The sequence below is a fragment of the Schistocerca piceifrons genome, chromosome 11, assembly GCF_021461385.2.
Source record: "Schistocerca piceifrons isolate TAMUIC-IGC-003096 chromosome 11, iqSchPice1.1, whole genome shotgun sequence".
In the NCBI taxonomy this organism is placed as follows: domain Eukaryota; kingdom Metazoa; phylum Arthropoda; class Insecta; order Orthoptera; family Acrididae; genus Schistocerca; species Schistocerca piceifrons.
The window spans coordinates 53,051,142-53,068,772 of NC_060148.1; the positions used below are offsets into that span (position 1 = coordinate 53,051,142).

The 17,631-nt window shown below is 42.8% G+C and overlaps 1 protein-coding gene across 12 annotated transcripts in view; it reads left to right on the top strand.

The window, feature by feature from the left end:
• The window catches only part of LOC124720406 (eukaryotic translation initiation factor 4 gamma 1-like), a 662,434-nt gene that overhangs the window by 403,808 nt on the left and 240,995 nt on the right, over window positions 1-17,631 (top strand). For 7 of the 12 annotated variants that reach the window (XM_047245746.1, XM_047245748.1, XM_047245747.1 and 4 more), the window contains exons 3-4: window positions 10,339-10,371; window positions 12,973-13,305. In XM_047245746.1, the coding sequence (XP_047101702.1) occupies window positions 10,339-10,371; window positions 12,973-13,305 (366 nt within the window). Of the gene's footprint in view, window positions 1-8,746; window positions 8,892-10,338; window positions 10,372-12,972; window positions 13,306-17,631 lie in introns of those variants that run through there. The other 5 variants (XM_047245750.1, XM_047245752.1, XM_047245755.1 and 2 more) reach the window with 3 other exon arrangements.

Below are 17,631 nucleotides of genomic sequence, written 5' to 3' on the forward strand. Positions count from 1 at the left end.
CGAGGAATCACAAACATAATGACTTAACTGCCATAAGCAAATGTTCATTTCTTTACCATATCATGTTATACCTCGCCACGAATGTCCCACTGTTGTTGTTAATTATTTTTATTATTGTTGGTGATCTTTATTTCCGAGGAGTCATGATTCGTTGTAGGAACACAAGTGTTCGGGGAAAGACCAGAAAAAAATGCCTGCTCTTCTTTTCCGAGGAAATGTTGAGCGCATCGTACTAGAAAGTTTGCAACTACTGACGTGCGGGAGATAATCATAATCCACGATTCGTCAAGTGAATCTTCCTACCGACATCTCTTCTATGTCGTCCAAGTAAACCGGTTAGCCCTTGCTCTCTCTCTCTCTCTCTCTCTCTCTCTCTTTCTCTTTGTTTCTACTGTACGCCTCAAGCCTGGTTTACACCGGAGCGAACACAAGCGAACGAACGTTAGTTAACGAGCGTTCTCGTTGGTGGATCATTCCGTGGAAAGGAAGGTTCTGTCGGCGCTTGTAACACTTCCTGTTCCTTTGTTTAGCGGCATATCAACACAGCTCGCAGCATTTTACGTCATCTGTATATTATTGATATTCAGCTATACCTGTCTTTTTAATTTTATTTTCATGTTGATTCATTGTAAGCTCTGTTAATGTTTCGTCTGTAGTAATGAAATGACGCTGGTGTAAGCTGTTGGCGAGAACGAGCCAACAACATTCGGCTGTGTTTTGGCTGCACGCGTTAGGTGGTAGCTCGTATTCCAGTGTTGGCCCATCTTTCCGTTTGTGGAATTTCTCGTCCTTTCTGCTTCGGAACTCCCAGCATAGAGAGAATTAGTCGGCTGTTTTGCGTATTGCGGAGTACTTTTATCACTGAAGTGAGTTGAGTTGCATGAGAGATGGAGTTGCCAGAAAATAATGAAGAGTTGCCAATAAAAGTACAGTATACTGGCTCATGTGTGTATGTGTATGATATCCACAGCACAAATGCCGAACAAAACAAACATGCTTCGCAGAAAATTGTCGAAGCACCCAGTCCCAAGCGTTCTATTCGTTAAAAGTTACAGCACATTATTCAATAAAGTAAATGTAATATATATATATATATATATATATATATATAATTCTGATTAATGTAAAATATACGAAAGGCGTTTTACGTCCATGCTAGCTCGTAATACACCACACATGTATCACTGGTACCTAAGGCGTTTCTGACGTAGTAGCCGAATAAATGAGATCCCTGTTCGCGGTATAAATGGAAATGTCGTGTGGCTAGGGCCTCCCGTCGGGTAGACCGTTCGCCTGGTGCAGGTCTTTCGATTTGACGCCACTTCGGCGACCTGCGCGTCGATGGGGATGAAATGATGAATGATTAGGACAACACAACACCCAGTCCGTGAGCGGAGAAAGTTTCCGACCCAGCCGGGAATCGAACCCGGGCCCTTAGGATTGACAGTCTGTCACGCTGACCACTCAGCTACCAGGGCGGACTGTTCGCGGTAAACAATATCTTTCTTTCAGCAGAGACTATATTTGTTCAAGAAGTCTATGTAATAGGTTTTATGTATATTTTGCGTTATGTTAACCGTACTCTATGCACACTGTCTTCAATAATCACACGTTTATAAAATCCTTCAGTGCGTCATGTACGTCAATGCAGACGTCTGGAACTTTGAGTACAGTAGGTATTGAGATAAAAAAAACAGTAACACTGATCTGAGAAACCTGTAGTATATCCTTTCGATATAACATACACTGTTCTGCGAAACTTACTAAGGGGGTAGGCAAGGAACATTAAAATAGCATATTAACCAGTCCGTGGAAAAGAATGAAAGTCCGGGAGCATGTTGCCAGAGGCGTCCCAGTCTTGGAAAAAGAGCCGTACGTTACACGGTGTGAGATAAGCGTGGCTGTAGCTCAAAATGGGGATGGTCCAGCAGCATGATACAGTTGAAGGGACACTAAACGTCAGTCAGTGAGTAGTGCTGGTGTTATTCGTTACAACATGGCCGGAGGCAACATTTTTATGAAACTGGAAGAAGAACGAACTATGACAAGTGGTATTGCTCACAGCGTTGTTACACGCGTTGCAGCATTGAAGAGCGGCCCGAACCACAGACATGAGGTGCGGTAGTCGACTACTTTGTGCAGGGTGCGAGAAGGGGCCCACATCAAACAGAGGGCCAATTGCAACCATATTTACCGAGACTGCGAGTCAGCGTTATTGTGACAATGTACCCACACTCCGTAGGTTGTGTTCCAAAAATGAACAGAAGTGCTGACACTTTCTGCAGGACTTGACCACCATTTTGTAGGGCAGTGTTCAAGCATGTACAGTGCAAGCTGTTACTTATTTTTTGACTGATGGGGCTGCTAAATGCTATACCACCTACTGCACTCCCCTGACTTAAACCCTCGCGAGTTCAGCTCGATTTCTAAACTGAAGGAAACACTTCAGGGCATTCGCTTCAGAACTGCTACAAATTCGTCGGGCAATAGACCGCGCCGCTCGAACTGTCAACACAACTGGCACTGCTAAGAGTATATCCTACGACTTCCACATCGATGGCAACTGGTTATACACAATGCTAGTGGCTAGCAGTAAAACTTTGAGACACGTATCTATTTTGTTCGAGCTGTAAATAAATAGTTACCACTATTAAAGTTCCTACCCTCGTATAATGTAGCAGTTCTTTCCACGAGGGGCGTTCAATAAGTAATGCAAAATATTATGTTTCCGGGAAGCAAGTTAGTTTTACTCGGGATTCTAATAAACATATTATTCCCTGCTTCCTTGGGTACAAAACCATGTTCAACATAATCTCCGTTGAATGCGACTGCCTTCCGCCGCACGGTCCCACTCTACTGGTGCCATCGGCTTGGTTCGTCAATAACCTCCACATCATCCGCGTACTGCTTCCCACGGAGTACATCTTTAATTGGTCCAAAAGGTGCAGATCGGAAGGTGCGACATCTGGGTTGTTGGTTGTACGAGGAAGAACAGTCGGATTAAGTTTTGTGTGTCCTCTGCGTTATTGTGGCGACAAGCGCGCTGTAGTCATTTCATCAATTTCCTGAGATTATCGCAGTTTATATCACAGTAGATCATTGCATCGTGACGGAGGTCATCGAACAGAATAACCCCTTCGGTGTCCCGTAAGACCGTCGCCACGACTTTACCAGCTGAGGGAGCGGCATTGAATTTTTTCTTCGGAGGAGAGACGTAGTGGTGCCCCTCCACCCATACCCGATTTGTTTCCGGTTCGAAGTGACGAACTCGTGTTTAGTCGCCTGTGAATATTTGCGACAAAAAAAAGCCACGGTCAGCCTCGTAATGCGCGAGCAACTCTGCTCGTATGGTCCTTCGTTGCTCTTTATGGTCTTCCTATTAGGCGGCGGGGAACCCAACGGGCACAGACCTTCGAGTACCCCATCTCGTGGACGAGTGTGTCACCACTACCAACTGAGACGTCCAGTTGAGCACTTAAGTGTGTGATTTAGATCCGTCGATTAACTCGGATGAGAGTGTCCGCACGTCCCAGCATTGCAAGAGTGGCAGCAATCACAACTGTGTGCGGCCGGACGACACGAGGAAGATCCGGCTAGGTTTGCGCGACCTTGTTGGAGTATGACAGACGCCACGCCCAATGACTCACAGTGCTTTTGTTCACTGCCAGGTCTCCGCAGAAATTCTGCAAGCGCCTGTGAATATCTGCGATGCTTTGGTTTTCCGCAAAAAGAATCTCCTATGACAGCTCTCTGCTTGGATCGCATCTCCACTTTGAAGGCTACATACAGCACCACCATTTATGGGAACTTACGGAACTATAGGAGTTCGAGCGACAATATTCCACAATCACCACCACAAATTTGACATTTTTGCAACCGAAATGGGCCGAAAAAAAAAAAAAGATTGCATTCGTTATTGAACTGAAGGCCCCTCGTATGTATGTTGCAAATTTCATCGAGCTGCGTTACTTGGAAGCGACACAACACACGGTAAGTGAGCCGTAAATGTTTTACACACCAGTGCATGCTAACTACATGTGTTTCATATGCTGGCGTAAGGCAGATCCTACACCACCACTAATTGACAACGGCAACAATGTAACTAACTTTATAAAATTTTGTAAAGTATCGTACCTCGTATCTAAGGTGTCGGAGGGGGAATTGACGAGCAAGGTATCATGAGGATATATTTCCAAGCATTTGATGAATTTTAATATAGCCAAACAACAAATCTGTGTTGACGTAGCGGCACATTGTGTAGAAATCTGCCAATATCTGATCTTGGAGGATATATTTCCAAGCATTTGATGAATTTTAATATAGCCAAACAACAAATCTGTGTTGACGTAGCGGCACATTGTGTAGAAATCTGCCAATATCTGATCTTGCGCCGTCGTCTCAATTTCGCTTGTGCTAGTAGTGCCATTCAAGACAAGTGTTAACTTGATACCACTGATGACCATGTTAAAGTGTCCTAAATCCATCAGGATCGCCGGTTTTGTTGGCGCGCACCTGAGAGATATACCGGAAGTTACTGGTAGGGGGAGGGGGGTGTGTCTAGAGAGGACGCTAGTATGGTCATTAGTGTGCGGACGCTAATGCCGCTGCAAAGACTCATTTATTCGTTATTTTCTATTTATGGCTCCCGGAAATCATCCGGCTTCAAAGTGCAAATCTGGGTTGACGTATCCAGACAGTAGAAACGAGGGGCAGCTCTTCAATTTTGACGCTAACGAACACTGTCGGACAAAAAAGAAGTGATTAGTGACTGACGATAGGATTCGTAGTCTGGCACAGTGACCACGAGAAAGTCGGGAGTAAGGGACTCGTGACTTAAAAATCGGCGGGACAAGGATCTAAAATCGGGAAATTAATAAAAATAATAAGCTGTATTATAGATAATTGTTTCCATGTGTTCCGAAAAAATTATGAGACTAGTAAAACTGTAGTCGGTAGTACCGGTTTGTCCTCAATGTACCAGTTTAGGGTGCTAATAAAAAATTAGCGACACGCTTCAGCAGAGGTGAACATAGTACTAATTGTCGCGACAGGATAGTTCGCGGGCAGTTAATAGACGAGAGAGAGAAACTTGTTTTTTTATTTATTTATTTTTGCTTTTTGATAACATTGACTATACAGACAGCAATAGTTCTAACTGTGTATAGTTAACGTAAAACTTCTACTTAAAGTAACGTGACAGGTAAGCTTAGCTTTGTGGGTAGTACAATATACTAGTGGCATTACATGGCGCACAAGCCTATTCTTACAATGGTTTCGTATACAATCTATTATTCAAGAGAGTTCGAATCTAAAAATACTCGTGTAAGTTCTTAATCGAAAAAGTTTGCAGTGGTACAATAATTTGAGTTTCCATATTCAAATATAAAGAAATTATTAAAAATAAATAAAAGTAAAAAGTAATATACACTCCTGGAAATTGAAATAAGAACACCGTGAATTCATTGTCCCAGGAAGGGGAAACGTTATTGACACATTCCTGGGGTCAGATACATCACATGATCACACTGACAGAACCACAGGCACATAGACACAGGCAACAGAGCATGCACAATGTCGGCACTAGTACAGTGTATATCCACCTTTCGCAGCAATGCAGGCTGCTATTCTCCCATGGAGACGATCGTAGAGATGCTGGATGTAGTCCTGTGGAACGGCTTGCCATGCCATTTCCACCTGGCGCCTCAGTTGGACCAGCGTTCGTGCTGGACGTGCAGACCGCGTGAGACGACGCTTCATCCAGTCCCAAACATGCTCAATGGGGGACAGATCCGGAGATCTTGCTGGCCAGGGTAGTTGACGTACACCTTCTAGAGCACGTTGGGTGGCACGGGATACATGCGGACGTGCATTGTCCTGTTGGAACAGCAAGTTCCCTTGCCGGTCTAGGAATGGTAGAACGACGGGTTCGATGACGGTTTGGATGTACCGTGCACTATTCAGTGTCCCCTCGACGATCACCAGTGGTGTACGGCCAGTGTAGGAGATCGCTCCCCACTCCATGATGCCGGGTGTTGGCCCTGTGTGCCTCGGTCGTATGCAGTCCTGATTGTGGCGCTCACCTGCACGGCGCCAAACACGCATACGACCATCATTGGCACCAAGGCAGAAGCGACTCTCATCGCTGAAGACGACACGTCTCCATTCGTCCCTCCATTCACGCCTGTCGCGACACCACTGGAGGCGGGCTGCACGATGTTGGGGCGTGAGCGGAAGACGGCTTAACGGTGTGCGGGACCGTAGCCCAGCTTCGTGGAGACGGTTGCGAATGGTCCTCGCCGATACCCCACGAGCAACAGTGTCCCTAATTTGCTGGGAAGTGGCGGTGCGGTCCCCTACGGCACTGCGTAGGATCCTACGGTCCGGTCCCAGGTCGACGGGCACGTGCACCTTCCGCCGACCACTGGCGACAACATCGATGTACTGTGGAGACCTCACGCCCCACGTGTTGAGCAATTCGGCGGTACGTCCACCCGGCCTCCCGCATGCCCACTATACGCCCTCGCTCAAAGTCCGTCAACAGCACATACGGTTCACGTACACGCTGTCGCGGCATGCTACCAGTGTTAAAGACTGCGATGGAGCTCCGTATGCCACGGCAAACTGGCTGACACTGACGGCGGCGGTGCACAAATGCTGCGCAGCTAGCGCCATTCGACGGCCAACACCGCGGTTCCTGGTGTGTCCGCTGTGCCGTGCGTGTGATCATTGCTTATACAGCCCTATCGCAGTGTCCGGAGCAAGTATGGTGGGTCTGACACACCGGTGTCAATGTGTTCTTTTTTCCATTTCCAGGAGTGTATATCCACAGAGGTACAACGTATTGAAGCTGGTTTTTGCACGAGAGTTGCATTCTTTAAAGAAGGTATGCATGCGGGTTGCCATGTATGTGGTGCCAGCAGACACACACACACACACACACACACACATGCTCGAGAGAGACTTCAACCTCCGTCGGGGGGGGGGAGCCGCGCGGACCGTTACAAGACGCCCGTGACTGCACGGCGATGTTTTGGAACTTAAGGCCTTTCGTAATCATAGTAAGAGCTTTGCGACACGCGGTACTAAATTGCGAGTTTTGTACGATACATTGAACGCACGGTTATAAAACAGTTGTGGTGTTTGGAGGCAAAAATACATGCTCTTTGTACTTTTACATAATACCAGGGCGTGCCGGACAGCTATCAACAGTAATTGCGACAGTACACAGTTACCGTAAAAATCGCTCATCTCACATGGAAACTGTATCGGCGAATATAGTCGTAGGTTGCAGAAAGCTCTTTTTTAGCTCAAAAACGCCGCGTTTCACATGGGTAGTGCATCCTCAAGGTATCTAGTGCATCAGTCATACACAAATGTGTATAGACTGTGTAAGCGCCGGTCTGCCACCCCAGAAATTTGGTCCGGACCTACGTTTACAGTTCAAGCGTGGCTATGCTCAGCGCCGCTATGTATGATTGATGCGATGCCCTGTGCAGGTGCAATGCATCGTTTTTGAGCTAATAGATAGATTTCTGCAACCTAGGACCGCCTTTTAATATTAAACGAAAAACATTTAACTGTTTTGACACACAGTTCGTCAGCTTTAATACATCGATCAGCGGATTTGAAAACTGATTAAAGTGTTTTGACAATGGCAACATAAAAAGACTGCCGGTAACATACCAACTATTTTATACTTTATTCACCGATACAAAAAGAAAAGACAGACTAATAGATCTGTGTTGACATTACGATTACAGGAAGCCAGTATATTTGTTTCTCCCAGACGCGGAAACAATTTTGATTCCGTGTTTAAAGAAAAAAAGTATGAAATTACTTACTCTCATATGCGCTATGCGCGACGCCTCGAGAAGTGTGCGAAAATACACCAGAACAGCAGATCAAGTGACGGATCCGAGTATTGAAAAATCAGTGTTACGATACGGCGTAAATTGAGTTCAAATATACGCAAATATGCTTGGGAATGCAGGGCGGCCGCTTTCGACATATAATTTGAAAAATAATATTGACCTTTCGGAGACCCGCCAGCTTGAATTCGCATTATGGCCGTGGGCATTCGTATTTATTAATTAAACATAAGCTCCGTAGGTTAGAGATCAATATGGAATTTCATCATGGCATATGACTCGCGGGAAAATTAAAAAATGTTAAGTATTGTGCATAAAATTCTGTTTGCCCACTTTCGTTCTTAGCCAGTCATTGCTACTGTGTTGCACCAAAAGTTGTTTCAAGTGTAGGACTTGGGGAAACTTCAGGTTTGGTCAGCAGTGTCATGTGCGAGTATGAGTTGTATCCCGCAGTTTCAACGTGACAGGGATGAGACTGGGAAGTCTAGGTAGGTAGCCTCCTAACGTGCTACTGCTTTGCGAATAAGGAAATGACACCACGTTCTAAGCGCCCATTCACAGCCTTGGCGACGTTGCCAAACTCCAAGGCAGTGCGAAGGCGCAAAGCAGATAACAGTCTGCACCCTAGTCGCGAAGATACTCCACTCTGCGCATCGCCTCTGGCTCTCGCGGCAGCAAAGTCCCATTGCTGCTCCCTTCTCCGTTCTGCGGCTGGCGCACTACGGGGGAAGTGGGGCGTGGTTTGGAAGCCCCAGATATCGAAACTGGTGCAACAGAGTAGTTATCGATTAGTCGCGTGTGGTCGGGCGCGCCGTCCATTTTGTGTGTGTGTCGGTGCGCGCGCCTCCTTCATCGCTCCGAGGCCGCTTGTGCTGCCGCCTATATCGTCGCTGGAACTGCGGCAAGAGGGGTTCACTCTACCCATGTATGCGCCGGCGGTTCAATATCGAACACGGCGCTAGACAGCATTTATAGTTCTGCAGTGGCTTCGCATGGATTGGTGGACAACTTCTGGGTGGCTAGGTGGGTGTCCGCCACACATTCGTTGAAGTGTCGTTGGATAATGGACCAGTTTTAAGTGCAGTAATATACTGACAAGTGCTCACATGATACTTCCTGCGGTTGCACGCATGTAACTGATTGTGGATCGCTAGTGTTAATTTCATCTCGTGTTCTGTGTTCATGTTCTGTTCTCTCACACACGCCCAACATACATCAGATCGTTGCCGCCCATGTACTACGCCATTCTTAACATGAAAGCTGTTGCTACCGGTCACGCCAGTAGTAACCGAAATTACGAAGACATGACGAGAGTAAACCTTCTGACAGCACGATCTCGGGGCTAACCATATGTGGAAGTATGCCGTACACGCATTAAAGTTGTGGCAGGTCTGCATGGTCGTGCAAGCGCAGTACCTCACGGCCCAAACGTGTTATTGGATTACTCCGAACAAGTTCACGACTTTGAAGCCGATGTCCTAAGGCAGCACATTATTATTCAGCTGCGCAATGTGTGGTTACAGAATACATATATTTTTAAATCAACGAAGTTATTTTCATTTCCGTCGGGCAGTGATATTAAGACTTACCCGAGCAGTAACTAATCTAAGCCGGAAAATAACACAGTAAAGAATGTTACACGTGTGCTGCTTCAAAAATGATCAAATTCATTCAGCTATTGGACGGGCGATATTAAAAATTACCCTGTAGTTAATTATAGAGAAAGACTGCAGTATTTATGCACTGGAAGTACCTGATTTAGTTGCTGCTTAATGCCTTCTTATTAGCTGCTTTGTGTAAATAATGACCCTGATAAATGTTATGCAGTTTGTTGCTATGTTAGTGACTTTAGAGCGCTCTTCCCATAGAAACCCAACCTCTGAGATATCGTTTGTCGTAGGTCGTGTAATTGATGCCATGTTGGTATCAGTGCTACCATTATAGGAACATAATACTTGTTTTTAGCTAAGAAAAACACATTATGTAACTGATTTACCAACCACTTGTTACAATGGATGAAATTATTCAATGAACTGATTCTTAATGCTCATACCTGACGAACATCTTTCAGTGTTGAATGTTTGCACTGTCAGTATAGTAGTCTTTCAGTCTAACTAGAAGGTAATATAAGAACGGAATTACATAGACACAAATTTTAATCCAAACACATTGCATGCAAGTGATTTTTCTCTCATATGTGAAAGTTTTCTGTTTAACAACTATTAATGTGAATCTTTTTGGATTTTAAGATTTTGGCAGCTAACGTTTTTATCTTTTTTCTTTTTACAATTAATGATTGTGATGCTCTAATTAAATTTGATGTATTTATCTGTGTGCAGATACATTTTTTGATTTATTTCTTGATGGGCAGTTTCTTTTTTAAATGTTGCCACTGGCTATAGATTAGTTAAATGAGAATGCGAATGTTTCTGTGTTCTGTTCCTGATTGATTCCTGTTTGCCTTGAATAGGGCTCAGTTTTCTACGTTCAAGCACTCCGCAAAGTGAGTATTATGTGGCTACGTGTCATTACTCGCATTTTAGTTTGAGGACGAATGGTGTAGAGTTAGCTGCACTGCTTGTGTTGGGATTTTGAAAGTACTGAAGTAGTGCTTAAAGTTGCTTTTGAACTGTCGTATTATATAGTTGTTTTGACTATAGTGTTAGTTGTCTCCCGGTAGCAATTTCCCCAAATTGCCCTTGTCATTTATTTTGCTGTTCCGTGTACAATATATAGCATGTTTTCTTTTGATATCTAGAATTGTAATACTTGTTTACAAGGCATTGTGGTAGATGTTGAATGTGTTTTGTTCCAGTTTTTGCAAATGACCTTATCCAAGTATTGTAACATCAACTATGTAATGAAAATGTTAAAATTGCTGTTGGGCCCACTTAAGTTTCACAATTTTTTTTTTTGCTGGAACTATAGAAACTTTTCAAATCTACAGAGCTAATGAAAAATTATTTTTATTGAAACATTGAATATGTAAAGTCGTTAATTTGTAATATATTACAAAGGTCAGTTTCCTTATCGAAACTAATTCTGTTGTGTATTTGGAAATAGTAATAATATTAGACTGTTTACTTTTTTCAAGTACAGTTCAGAAGGTGATCTGTATGAGGGAGATGCCATATAATTTATAAATAGTGGTAGTTCTGATATTTTAAGTGGGAAGAAATTGTCATAAGTGTTGTTCGTGGCCCAATGGTATTCAGAGGTTGATACATCAGCTTATAAGCTATGACTATCCTACATATTTCTATGGATGTAAATTGCCATAATCAGTTATTGTTAAGCACAGCATTGTTCTGAAACTGTTTAATTTCTGTATTTTGGGGCATTAGAATGTCAATTTCTAGTGTTGTACTGCTAAAAGCCTGAGAACACACATGGTAGTTATTCTTTGTTTATCTTCTGAAGACTTGCTTGTTTTGTTTTTTAAAAATGAAAGATATTAGCACAGTTAATTATAGTTGCATTATTCACATTTCTTGCATGGTAAAGCACATTTTCAGATATATGATCATAAGCTTTTGTTCATAGATGTCGCATCTTCAGCTTCCCTTACATTAGGCTTTTATGTTTACAGACCTAGTTCACATGCTAGTACACATGAATGATTTTGTCAGGCATATGCAATTTCGTGTTTGTTGTAAAAAGTGCATGCGATTGAAGAAATTGGTCTAAATGCTATTCTGACATGAGAGAAATTTTTTAATACATAGACTGGACCAGCAGTTGTATAGCAGAATCTCTCACCAGAATTGGGAGGGTGGGGGGGGGGGGGGGGGGGAGAAAGTGCACGACCTACATGTTGCACATAGGCTACTTGACTTGGTGCATTTCAGTATATATATTTTTAAATGCTATTTGCTGAATAGTGCAGGATCTGAATCATTACTTCTGTTACATAAGTTTCCCATGATATTGTCATTAAAATTCTGTGGGAGTAAAATTGCCAAAAATTCGGGACTAGTGTAGCAGGGGATACAACCAGTCGGCTTGTGACAATGACGTCACAAGTCGCCAAACGAGACGCGATTCTTCTTAGTGTTGTAGCTCCCTTCAGTAGCTGATAAGTGTTTTTAGGGTTTTTAAAAAAAAAATCTCACGAGATAGAATAAACAGATCCACTTTATTAAGCAATCAGTAAAAAAATGAAACTGAAACATAACAGCAAAAGCGAAAATGGTAAACTGCTCTCTGGCGACTTGTGACGTCATTGTCCAAAGCCGACGGGTTGTATCCCCTGCTACGCTAGACCCAAAAATTCTGATTAGAACCTTTCTCATGGATGAATATAATACGTATGGGGGCAAAATGCAAGATCCATTCTAGCAGTTTATATTTAATAGTTTTATGGCATTTGATGGAGCTTGCCATATGCAACTTCCAGAAATTGTCACATGCAATTCGATACTTCTAACTGGGGGCTGTTGTCATCAAAATATCCATTTTTATGGAGACTGTACAACTAAGACGAAAATTTGAATAAAAAAGTCTGTTTTGTGTGTGTTAATTATTGCTGTAGTCATTAGATTAATGAAGGAATACCATTTCTCAGTCTTGTAAATTCTGTGATTTATGTCCAATAATCATTTTGTAGGTAAACTAGCTGTAAACAGGTGCTGGGGATACTACTAAAATAATTAACAATTCTTCATTTTGTTATTAAGTTCAGATATTTTTAATAAACCACGTACGTAATTAAAAAAACTATTATGTTGTGAATGATGCAGACAGGTTTTCCCAACATTACTGATATATTTCTAAATAACTGTCAAAAAAATCCTACATGATTGCCACAGCCTTTTGTTTGAATCAAATTTTTTGTGTTCAATTAATCGGTTTTTGTTTGACATCTAGGCTTATGAAGGAAATAACGATCCATATTTGGAAGTTTATTCTTAATTTGAGTATCACTTACTTTGAATCTGAATAGTTCTGCCCCATTTGTTTATTGTGAAAGATATATGTTACATGTATTATGAGTACATTTGTGTCGGTGTGGACTATTTTGAGTGGTTCAGAGAGCAGGCCAGTATAGAATACTAATCTTCAGTTTTGACAGAATGACATTATTGATGGCAATTTCCTGTCACAGGGACCGATGTGGGCTTCCATCACGTAAGTGCGGGCACCCCCGCCAACTTCCCACCCGGCGGGCCGGCGGGACCCCAGCAGGGGGGCCCGGGCGGCGTGGGACCGGGGGGCGGACCCCCGCAGCTGGGTGGCGGAGGTGGCCGCGTGGCGCCGCCACAGCAGGCGGCTGTGGGGCCTCCGCAGCAGGGGGGGCCGCCTCAGGCGGGAGCGCCCGGCCCGGGTGGACCTCCGGGACCCCCGCAGCTGCCGGGGCCCACCTCGACGCCCCCGGGCCATGCCGGGCCCCCCGACCTCGGAAAGGGTCCGCACCTCCAGCCACAGCCTGTGCCACAAGGTGCGTACATTGTATTACGTCAGGTCGGCATATCTTCTGTGCCTCATGTGAATAGATTTTCTAGATTAAGTATGGCCCGGCTGCTCTAATTGGCAGAAGTTAAAACTGTTGTAACAAGAAATGTCAATATTCTTTGAGGTGGTAGAAATTGAAACGTGAAGAAAAATCAGTTTTACTGGCATATGCTGTGTTTGCAGTCTAAAGATTAACTTTCACTGGAAGTCACAGAACGGAATGTAAAACCACACTTTCATAGCGATTTCCATTCAGGCATGGAATGGGAAATCAGAGTTCAGGATTTGCGATGATAATGTTTTTATGTCAGTGATTTGGGGGGGGGGGGTAATGGGGGCCTTTTCCTAACATTTGCTCACTCTTGTTAAAGTATTAGATCTTCTAATTTTGTATTTTATTTGAACAGTGTAAATATTGATCATTTAAATCTTAAGATACCAATAGAAGACTAAAAATAATATAACTGAGAAAGCAGTGTTGAAAATAGCTTCCTTCTAATTAGTAGATTACATTTAGCTGATACAAGCATAACTTCAAGGAGATAGTTTATTAGTCATCTACAGATAAAGTGTCTGTGAATTCCTTGCCTTTCGCTATTGTACTTTACAGATCCCTGAAGTTCCTCCTTGTCGGTGAAATTTAAGGAACAATGTGTATGTATAAAAATATCGCTCTTAATGGTGACACACCTGGAGAGATCTGATGATGGGCTGTAATAACTTATTCAGTTGGCAGTTTCGATATATCTTGAAAGTATTTCTGACCATGAAAGTACATTTTTCAGTGTACCTGGCATAGGATTTGTAGAATACTGTATGAATTACAGTTTCTAAGTGTGAATAAGGTTGAAGGGTTGAGTGACTGATTGAAAAAGTGGTTGTTAGAACTGCCTTCCAATTTCTTTGACACAGTGTCTGCATACATGATGCACGTTTTTGAATGGCAACAGCAGTATTTCAGTGTTCTCTCTCTAGAGTGACAAGTATAGCTTGCCATGCATGTGAAATGATTTACTCCATGCAAAGAGGGATGGAGAATATTTGGCAGTGTTTACTGTGTCCTCTGTCTGTTCCACACCCCACTTTCCAGCTTCTGACTAACCTGACAATGCTGGGGTTTGTAAGCTATGTAGTAGACAATGTGTCCTGCCCTGTTGCTCCTCCTGTTCATTTCTCATAGTTTACATTCAGAATGTGCATCAAAATATTTGTCGAACTCTTGTTGATTATCTAATACACACTTTTTGATTCATCTTGCAGTATTGATTTTCGGCTATCTCCTCCTCTGTGAAGACCCACCTCGGTGCAGGTGCTGTACCCATTTGACAGTGGCCCTTATTCTGTTGCACTGTGCTACTTTGGCTTCCCTGCAGCATAATCTTCGGTTATTTTAGCTATTAATTTTAGCTGACATCGCCTCATCAGCTGACTTGCCCGTCTGTATTTTCTCTCTAGTGCATTTAGGCTGGAGGTTTGAATGTGTTGTAGAGTGGCTGACTTATCCTTTTTGTTCTCATGATCAGCCAGCCATGGTCATCTACCCTCTTGTTTCAATCCCTTCTACCTGTTTCTTGCATCTCTCTGTGCTTTCATTGTCCTGTTTTGTCCATTGTAGTGTTTGTCGCCCTTCTGCCATCCTTGTGGCTTTTCCTTAGTCCTGGTATTGTGCTGTAAGTCTAGTTTGTTTTATTCTTTCCCTTGTGGTATTGTTTTAACAGGAACAACGGAATGATGACCAAGCAGTTTGGTACCGTAACCCCCCCCCCCCCCTCCCACCTCTCCCCATCCCCCTCTCCCCACCCCCCTAAACCAACAGAGTATTGATTTATATGACGGAAGGTGTGTTAAATGTAGCAGATATGTAAACATCAGGCTATGCTAGTGTGTTACGTAGGTCAGGTACGAGGCCTGTAGAGGGTGGTGGAATGAGGTTGGCAAAGGTCAGGAGTCCAGCAGTTCAACACACTGGGCGGGGTAGCAGTGAGGTGGTGAGTGGATTTATTTATTTATTTACACGTCAAGTTCTGTAGGAGCAAATTAAGGTCATGGAATGTGTCAATACATGAAATTAAAACATAAAAGTATTAACAGATAAAAATAAAATGTTAATGAACCCCAAAGAAGTCAAGCCATAAGTTTAAGTAAACACAGTCAGCAGTACCACAAGAATCAGCTTGATTTTCCTAGGAACTCCTTGACAGAAAAGAAGTGTTCTATGAGGAAACGCTTTAGTTTCAGTTTGAAAGTGCGTGGATTACTGCTAAGATTTTTGAATTCTAGTGGTAGCTTACTGAAAATGAAGCAGGAATATACTGCACACCTTTCTGCACAAGAGCTAATGAAGTCCAATCCAAATGTAGGTTTGATTTCCCAGAGTATTAACTGTGTGTGTGTGTGTGTGTGTGTGTGTGTGTGTGTGTGTGTGTGTGTGTGTGTGTGTGTGTACTCGTGAACAGGGGTTGACAAGAGGTTCGTAAACTTGCCCACTTATTGCCCGAACTGCCCATTTCTGAGACAAAAATATCCTTTTAGAATGGGAAGATTTAACCCAAAGTATAGTACCATACAACATAAGTGAGTAAAACTAAGCAAACTAAACTAATTTTCATGTCGAACGATCGCTCACTCCAGATACCGTTCGAATAGTGAAAATGCCAGCATTAAGTCCTTGAACAAGATCCTGACTGTGGGCTTTCGACAACAGTTTACTATCTGAATACCTAGTTCTTTGAACTGTTCAGTTTCACTAATCATATGCCCATTATGTGAAATTAAAACTTCAGGTTTTGTTGAATTGTGTGTTAGAAACTGAGTCTTACTGTGATTTAGTGTTAGTTTATTTTCTACAAGCCATGAACTTTTGCCATGAACTGCACTATTTGAAACAGAGCCATCTACCAAGCCAGTGTCATCAGCAAACAGAAATATTTTAGACTTACCCGTAATACTAGAGGGCGTATCATTTATATAAAATAAGGAACAGGAGTGGCCCCTCCACTGATCCCTGGGGCAGCCCCCACTTGATCGTACCCCTTTCAGACCCCACATCACAGCCATTCTCAACATTGTGAATAATGACCTTTTACTGTCTGTTGCTAAAGTAAGAGGTGATCCAGTTTTGAGCTACTCCCCATATTCCATGATGGTCCAACTTCTATAGCAATATTTTGTGATCAACACAATCAAACGCCTTACTTAAATCAAAAAAATATGCCTAGTGTTCGAAACCTTTTGCTTCACCCATCCAGTATGTCACAGAAAAAAAAGAGAATATAGCGTTTTCAATTGTTTAATGACTTCTAAAGCCGAACTGTACGTTTGATCGCAAATTTTGTGATATAAAATGATCAATTATCTTTACATACACAGCATTTTCAATTACGTTAGCAAATAGAAATAGGTCTAAAATTGGCTGCAATATCCCTTCCTCCCTTTTTATAAAGTGACTGTACAACTGAGTGCTTTAATTGTTCAGGAAACTGACCATTCCTAAAGGAAAAAATACAAATATGACTAAGTACAGGGCTAACATATGCAGCACAGTTCTTTAATATTCTGCTGGCCACTCCATCATACCTATGACAGTCCTTATTCTTCAGTGATTTAATTGTTGACTCAATCTCCCCCTTGTCTATACCACAGAGGAGTTTGACATCAATCTCGCAAAGGCATTTACCAAGAGAAAGTGCTGGCAGGTCGACAGAAACACAAACATACACACAAAATTCAAGCTTTCGCAACAAACTGTTGCCTCATCAGGAAAGAGCAACAGTTTGTTGCGAAAGCTTGAATTTTGTGTGTATATTTGTGTTTGTTTGTGTTTCTGTCGACCTGCCAGCACTTTCATTTGCTAAGTCTCATCATCTTTGTTTTTAGATATATTTTTCCTACGTGGAATGTTTCCCTCTATTGTAACCATTTACCAAGAGAGTTATATGACTCCCTGTAGAAACTAAATTTTTATTTAATTCGCCAGGAATGCTCAGAAAGTGATTAACTACTGTACATAAATGTGAATCTATCAATAACAGAAATATTTTTACTACGTACTTACTTTATATTGTCAACTTTCTGCTCCTGAGTAGACACTGCCTTCGCAACCGACCATATGGTTTTAATTTTATCCTGTGAATTAGCTATTGTATTTGCATACCACATACTCTTTGCCTTCGTAATAGAGTTTTTAAGCACTCTATGTGGTATTCCTCTGGATCCCAGAGCACGTTGGAATGAGCGGAAACGAGGCAGGCGATATAGAGGCCAAGGCTGCAGTCTCTTCCTTGGTCTGCTGTTCGCATGGTTCCCTTAGCCG